The sequence below is a fragment of the Cricetulus griseus genome, chromosome 2, assembly GCF_003668045.3.
Source record: "Cricetulus griseus strain 17A/GY chromosome 2, alternate assembly CriGri-PICRH-1.0, whole genome shotgun sequence".
NCBI lineage: Eukaryota > Metazoa > Chordata > Mammalia > Rodentia > Cricetidae > Cricetulus > Cricetulus griseus.
Window position 1 is genome coordinate 312,134,099 of NC_048595.1, and position 8,563 is coordinate 312,142,661.

General features: G+C 37.5%; 1 protein-coding gene across 1 annotated transcript in view; it reads left to right on the forward strand.

Moving 5' to 3' along the window:
* The window catches only part of Homer1 (homer scaffold protein 1), a 101,298-nt gene extending 94,501 nt beyond the window's left edge, over positions 1-6,797 (forward strand). The window contains exon 10 of the mRNA XM_027401723.2: positions 3,475-6,797. Within this exon, the coding sequence (XP_027257524.1) occupies positions 3,475-3,663 (189 nt within the window). The 3' untranslated portion in view covers positions 3,664-6,797. The remainder of the gene's footprint in view (positions 1-3,474) is intronic.
* Positions 6,798-8,563: the final 1,766 nt, after the last annotated feature.

An 8,563-nucleotide genomic window follows, 5' to 3' on the forward strand; every position in this document is an offset into this window, starting at 1 on the left:
CCCCAGCACAGCCCGTCCGCCCTCTGGAAAGGATTAGAGTGACAGCTTGAGAAACAGGCCTGTAGAAATTGTTACTTAGGTTCTCTGACCGCCAGTGATTTGACAAAGTGCGTTGTCCTTTGTCTTTAGTAATATCTTGAAATTTTCACAACTTTATTGTCATTGTGTGTTCATATGGTTTGTAGGAGATGACTGGCAGATGTCAGTGTACAAATTCTTAACACCTCATCCATTCAGAAATACCTTCTATTTCTTTATTGCCAATATCTTCCTCTAGAAAACATGGTGTATTAAATGCTGAGTATTTATTCCCAGTGCCTAATAAAAGATGTCTAACAACTAATTGTTAAATAACTTCTCCAAAATACATACATTTCTTTTACCCATTTTTTTCTGTGTAGAAATGAGTTGTTGATGCTTCTCTTATTGATTTAAATGTCCTGTTATGTGGAAAGTCTAATAAGACATTAATAAATGTTAATTACAGACTTAATATCTTAAAGTATAAGGTGTGAAGCGGGTGTCCATAAAAGAATTTTTGTCTGTCTTTTTTTAAAGATTGAATGGTGCAGGATTTAAATGTAGAGAAAATCAAACATACTTTATCGCGGTGGTTATAGTTATCTAATTTTAAAAATATATTATAATTTTTATAATATGTAATATATATAATTATAATATTCTAATATATAGCACATATATCATATGACCTTTGCCCAGTAGAATTTTGTAATTTGGGTTTTGGCCTTTAAAGCCCTCTGAAAGGAATTTGAGAATCTGACTAATAGAGTGATTCCTTCCTTTCTTTCTTTCATCTACACTTTGAGATTGGTGCCCCTTGTGTGCCTTAAAAGACTAGGAAATCAATAGACAAAAATGATGGTAGAAGACAAGCTTGGAGAAACAAACTCAGGCCAGAAAGGGGGTTGACGAGTGTGTGCTGAGGCTGGGGAAAGGTTCTGGCTGTGACTTCAGTCACACCTAGTTGGCTCCTGTTTTCTAGGTTGTTATTCTTATCCTGCAAAATGTAGTCTCCCCATATAAAAATATATCAGCGCCATCTGCATTGTGCCAGTGCTATTGGTTATTTAACTAGTAAAATTCCCATAGAGACAAATCTTGGAGTTGGACATTCATTCTGGAGAGTATAAGGCTCTTTTAACAACTGAGGGAATAGTGTTCTGTGTGGTTCCATTTAAAATGTTTGGGCATCTCGTTGGTTGGCAAGGAGTACAAGGGAGTCTTTCATTTCCAAGGAAGACTGCAGAGGGCAAACTGGGCTACGGCTGTGAAGTGGGCATGCTGGTGAGTGACACTTGGTCTATTTCTGTAGCTGGAAACACTCTGTCCCTGAGCTTGTTGCTGAAGTGCAGGAGAGCACTCTGTGTAGTCACGAGTGGAATTTTTACATTTGATCACAGGATCTGTTCCTCCCTAAAAGTTCACAGCCTCCCTGGATTTAGCTTCCAGATTTGTAAACACTTAATTTCTGATTCTTTTACTAGTTATCTTCACCCTGCAGATTATTCAAAGAATGATTAAAAACACATGTGGCTAACACCAGCTAGCAAACACTTTGGGATTAGATCGGGTCTTTACACTCTTCATCTAAAAATTATACATGTTCTGTTTTTTTCTTAATTCTCCCACACATTGCAGCTTATCTGGGGAATATTATAATGTTGCTCAAGCCTTGTTCAGAATTACCACTATCAAATCACGTGATTGTGTTCAGAATTATCAACTTTTACTTTCTTTAATGTTTTCAAGTCAGTTTGCCCAGTTCTTTTTCTTAGGACTTCAATGTTTTTATTATAGTTATGTATTTATTATGTACATTTATTATTATTTATGTACTTTTTTTTTTTTTTGTGTGTGTGTGTGTGTGTGTGTCATAGTAAATGTGTGGATATCAGAGGACAACTTTTGGGACTCTGTCCTCTCCTACCATCTGTGTCCCAGGGACTGAACTCAAGTTGTGAGTCATCTTTGTTGTTGTGACAGGGTCTCACTATGTGACTCTGGCTGTCCTGAAACTCACTCTGTAGACCAGGCTGGCTGAGAATTCATAGAGATCCACCTTCCTCTGCCTCCCTCGTACTGGGATTAAAGGTGTGCACCACTACACCAGCTTAAGTTGTGAATTTTGGAAGTGCTTTTACCTGTTGAGCTATCTTTTTAGCCCTGATAACTTATATTTTTGAGAAAATTGTATGAAAAATTAATATGGAGAAAAATACTCATGATTCAAACATCAAAATTCTTTCCTTTAAAAAAAAACAAATAGATCTTTGTTTTTATGTATATGTCATTTTTCCTCCTTCCTGGATTTTCAGCCTAGAATTGTCAGCTTTATACTTCCGATACATGTCTTGTCTGCATGTATGTCTATGCACTGCATGTATGCAGTGCCTTTGGAGGCCAGAAGAGGGCCTTGGATCTCATGGAACTAGAGTTACTGATGGATGTGAGAGGATATGTGGGTGCTGGGAATTGAAGCCAGTGCTCTTAACCACTGAGCCATCGTTCCATCTATAAATTGGATTTTTAAAACTAAAGTTAAATCATTACTCATATAATTTTGGTTTTATGGATTTGCTTCAAATTTGATATTTGATTCAAATATCAAAATTTTTAAACATTTTTGTATTATGACAAAATTTTGCTTTTTTTTTTAAAAAAATATTCTTTTCTCCTTCCTGGATTTTCAGCCTGGAGTTGTCAGTTTTATACTTATGATTCATGTAGTTACTGTATCTTTTTTGTTTGTTTGTTTGTTTGTTTTTTGTTTTGTTTTTGTTTTTCGAGACAGGGTTTCCCTGTGGCTTTGGAGGCTGTCCTGGTACTAGCTCTTGTAGACCAGGCTAGTCTCGAACTCACAGTGACCCGCCTGCCTCTGCCTCCCGAGTGCTGGGATTAAAGGTGTGTGCCACCAATGCCCGGCTGCTGTATCTTATTTATAGCCTTTAGAGTTGAGCCATTGTGTATCCTTACACAAACATCCCTTTGATCCTGAATGCAGGATCAGTGTCTGTGTCAGGCAGTCTTACAATCTCATTTCAGGTTGTCGCTTTTCTTTGAACTCTTACTTTAGAGTTACCTGTTAGGAGAAAGTACTTTCTCTTGCCTCTGCCTACTCTCACCCGATTTCTCAGTTACAAATGCGCAGCAATAAAAGTGAGATGTAAATACTGCTCAGGTGGGTGTTCTGCCTGTCCTGAGAAGTGCCTGAAGCCTCACCTTGAGTGAAGCCCTGAGTAGCAGCCCTGTGTTGCTGAGAGGACAGATGTATTCACAGTCAAGCCCTGGCTCTCTGAGATGGCTGAATCCAGATCTCCTTAAAGTGTATGTATGAACCTGAGCATCAGAGGCTCAGCCTGCAAGTCAGACTTAGAAGACACTAGGGACAGCGGGAAGTTGTATTGATCTAAACACTGAACTGACGTGTATTTGTGTTAACTTTTGTTTCTGAAGGAAGTTGAAATTCGAAATAAAGACCTGGAGGGGCAGCTGTCTGACCTAGAGCAGCGCCTGGAGAAGAGCCAGAGTGAGCAGGAGGCCTTCCGAAGTAACCTGAAGACGCTCTTAGAAATCCTGGATGGGAAAATATTTGAACTAACAGAATTGCGAGATAATTTAGCCAAACTACTAGAATGCAGCTAAGGAGAGTGAAATTTCAGTGCCAATTGATGAAAATATACTGTCTGTCTTCGTAGGACTGTTTGGGTTCTGCACCAAGATTGCACAAAATTTTTTGAATATTTTTCCTCCAGGAGGAGGGTGTTTTGAAAATTGGAATTGTATATTTCATTATAAATTTTAGAATTTAGCTTGTAGCTAGTTGGGGAGAAAAAGACATGAAAAACTTGAACTACAAATTACCTCCATGTATATTGGCCATAGTTAACTAGAAAGTTATAAGTAAACACTTAATGCAATCAACCCCCCCATTAGCCAATGGAAAAATTAACAATATCTGGGTCCTTTCTCCTTTTTTTGTTCAACACAGTGAAGATTATCTGCTTTTTAAATTAATTTATTTATGATATCTACAGCTGTGTTTGTGCAAAAACTTAGTAATGAGAGCCCTGTCTTTTGTTGTTATCTGAATAATTTCTCAGGATATTTTTGCACTGCTGAGAAGCAGGGCCATTACCAATTAATTCTTGCCAGGTGTGGGAGAGAGCTACGTCTTTAACTGAAAAGCCCTATAAATGGGTGTCTGCAATTCCTCCTCTTTGTACTTGGAGTCTTTCACTCAAGTGGCTCCTCCGGTACATTCTGCTGTTCTCCAATCTTGTCTGCTGTATAGTTTACTTTTCCATATTGATTCGTGTATTTATGAAAAGATACTGTCTCCCTCTTTATTACACATTTTAAAGCCAATTAAACAAAGGCAGCTGAGTCCCTCAGATATTTTTCTTTTTAAGTTTATAGTAAATTTGACACACACAACTGAAATACAGCAGTCTGTCCTTAGTGGTTTAGGCTAGCAATGTTAAGTATATTTACAGAAAATATGCAGTTACAGTTATTTATATATTTGGCAAGAAATCTTTTCTGAGTGATCAATGAATTCAATTTATGAAAAAATAGTGGTTATGGGGGCACTGTTTATTATACATAATTTTAAGGTGTATAGCTGATTTCAAGGAGGTCCACTTCCACCTAGCAGCCAATCAGAGGACTGTATCTAAATTGTGATCGTGGCAGATGGGTCTTCACTGAAACCATGTCTTTATTCAAACTTCACAAGGCAATATTTTGAACTGTTAACTAGGCATTTCCAGACAGGAAATACCTTCAACAGGCTCTTCGCCGGAGAGCAGGTTTTAGTGTTGTTTTGATGTAATTTTAAGACATTTAGCAAACATGCATTTCTTTATATGATACATTTCTTTCACAAAGCTATTTTAAAAGCAAGCCAAGTGCTGTCTGCTCTGCCTGAGTAGGAATCGCATCGGAATACGTATATTCTTGCTGTACAATGCCTGTGATGTTGAAGAGGGTTCTTTTTAGTGTATGCTTGAGTACCTAACTCTGGAGTCAATGAATGCACTGATTTTTTTGTTTGTACCCCAAATGATTGAATTGTTAAGTACAAAGTAAGCAGATTAACCCATTTTTTTCACTCATAAACAGATTCTTAGTAATGATTTTGTTTTATATTTATGTGTATGTATGTAAATACATACATATATATCAATTTATATTAGAGTGAAAAATAAATGGTTTGTTTCTAAAGTTAGTTTCAACAGTGAGGTGTCTCTGAAAAATCTGTATCAGACACTTAATCATTATGTATTATATGTCCTATAACATCATGCCAATCACCCCATCTATTTTAGGGTATTTTTCTTACCTGTTTATTATAGAGAGAATAATTTAGGTACACATGCTCAGAGCTGAGATATTTCTCTGATAAATCAGGTAATAAAATTTATGCGATGGATAGAATTTTGAAAACAGATATGATTTTATCTGAGTCTCTGAGTATCAAAGAATATCAGGTTTTAATTTAAATAGAGGACTAACACTAGGGATCAGGGAATTTAGTTACAAAGAGTTTTAAAAAAATCTTTAAAAAAAAAACAGTGTAAGCTGTTGATATGGTAAGCGAATTATTTTAATGATGTAATAAAATATTTTTAAATTTTGGGATAGTGATCATTTAATGGGAAAATAACTCACCAAAATGTCTCCACTTGAATTGTACTGATAATGTGAGGCATATGTGTAATTCAATATATACATATACCTATATGTATATACAGAAATTATTTTTAATATTTTCCTACTGTTGTGAAATTTAAAATTGGAAATTTTGTGAGTGTTTTCCATGTCCAATAGAGCCTAATTGTTTCTTTTTTTAGTAATTTAACAATTTCTTGAGGGCTGCACCTGTAACTTCCCAGCTTGTCAGTAGACATGTACAGTACTTGGGAGAAGGTGGACACAAGTGCACATATAAATAAAACCTTCTTATGACTATTTCAAACATTCACTTACACTAGAGGAGCATTTAGAACTCATCGCCTCTAAGTCATAGGTTGTGTGCCTACTGTAGCTTTTTCCATCGCTGTATTATATAAACATTTGCATATTAAATTTGATTTTTCCCAGAGATAAATATATAATGTATCTATATTTAGATCAAACTGTGGTAACATATTGATCAGAACCTAATGTTGGGGACTATAGCCTGAACATGTGGACTTGCAGCGACACAGGAGGAGAGCAGAGGTCATCCCATTTGTGTATACATTATTATAACTATGAAATCTTGTACAAAAGCAAAAACTGGAAAAAAAAAGCAAAAATACAGTTTTTATTTTGAAATACATTTGTTCTCTGGAGAATGTACTTCCTCTTTTTTTTCTCAATCTTTTAAGGGTATTTAAAGCATTTAAGCAATGGCAGCATTTCCTTCAATCCTACAGGTGCTACTGGATTTTGCATTAGTATGTGATGTTTTAAAATCCTAACTTTGACATAAAAGGTTTTATAAGTATTTCCCTGCCTGGAATATTAGTTTTTATTCTCCTCTCCTCATTCCCTCCTCTCGCTCTGCCTCTCCAGACTAAAAACGAACATTCATGAAAATGCATTCTCCTTGTCCCTAAAGGAAGTTTGCAGCACCATCAAAACTCTGATGCGCTGTCTCCTTTGAACTGTTGGGAGCAGTTAGAGAAGAACTTGTCCCTTATCTTTTCAGGTGACACTGAAATGGTAAGCCATCACATGACCTTCAAAAAGCCATGTCTTTGCTCTGTTAAAATTAAATGTATCCTTTAGCAGGTATGTCTCTGCCGTCTATGTTTCTGTCTGCCTCTGGAGTGTGCGCTTGGGTGGCTGCCTCCTGACCTGGAATGTCTCCGGGACTGCAACAGGAGGCAGGACATGGGGAAAACTTGGGGGTTATTGTTTTGAGCCTTTCATTTGTTTGATACCAAATAATTGTAACATTTGAAATTTTGTGCTTAAAGATATAAAATAGACTATATTGAAACTTCTAGCATAATCTTTTAGCATTCATGCGGTAAAGTAACATCATTTCTTTTCCTTTCATGGTGCTTGGGGTCAAACCCAGAACCTAGCACATCCTAGGCAAGTACTCTGCCACTGAGCTCCTTCCAGCCCCATATAAAATTGTAAAGAAGAAAATTCCAGGTAAGAAGTAGTTGAGTTTGACACATTTAAAAAAAAATCTTTAATAGTAAGTAGTACACTGTATGGTTAATAATAATAAGTATTTGCTAAGAAAATATATATATATATATATATATATATATTATATATATATATTATATGTAGTATTTTAGACTCACTCATTCTACTATCCTAAAGACAACAAAAACTGTTTTAAACTGGGAATCATTATTCTTTTAATCCCAGCATAGAGAAGACCTAGGCAGGAGGATTGAGAGTTGGAAATTATCCCAGGCTGTATATAGTAAGACTTTGTCTCAAAAATAAAGAAAAATAAATTTAAACCTAATAAGCAGAGGGAGTCCACATCACTGACTGCTTCACCCAAGAAATTCTGAATCAGCACCACACTGCTTGACAACCTATTAGGCCACCGGGTAAAGTAGATGTCTTAAAAAAAAAAAAAAGTATGCATATGAGTGTATTGTGTGCATGCATGTATCTACCAAATGCATTCCTGGCACTTTCCTGGATCCCCTGGAACTGGGGTTATGGATGACTGTGAGCTGCTGTGTGCCAGGAACTGAACTCAGGGCCTCTGCAAAAGCAGCAACTGCTCAACCACTGGGCATCTCTGCAGCCCTAATTCTCTGAGAATTCACCCAGCTCCCCAACTCCTCCCAGCTCTTCTTCTCCCTGTCCACCCTACTTCATGTTCTTTGTCTTGAATGAAAGAGAAAAGATTGGGGGAGATGAAAGAAGAGAGGGAAAAGGAGAAGCCACTGAAAACATGGAATCTGATTTGTGTTGGCCACTTACCCCTGGACTGGGGCTGGTGTCCTCAGTGTCACTGCAGTGAAGACTTGTCCCTCTCCCAGCAGCTGCCAGGTGCAGATAGTTTCTGGGTTGGGATGGGGCTTTGTGTTCACTTCCCCTTCTCAGTGCTGGGGTTTGTCTCCCTGAGCTTGTGCAGGTCTCACTGTACTGTCACAGTCTGTGAGTTCATATGGTCATCAGCCCTGTTGTGTCTAGGAAATGTCTTCTCCTTTAAATCACCCACCACCCCTGTATAATCTTTCTGCCCTGCTTTCCTCATGGATGCTGAGCCCTGAGGGGAGAGGTATGATAGACACCCTAACCAGGGCTGAGATAGTATTAATGAAAGCAAGAACCCAAGATTAGCTAGGTCATGGGCCCAGGGGAAAACCTACTCCTATTATTCTGCTAAATGAACGTGGCAGTAAAGTGACTTCTAATGATATATTACTGTACCCGTAGACAGTGCATTGCTCACCTTCATTGGAGAAGCTTCTCCTTGCAGTAGATGGTGATTAACACAGAGACCCACAGCCCGACAACATACAGAGAGACACTCAGAAGAAGGCACCTTTCAAGGTAGCCATGAGTGCTGTTA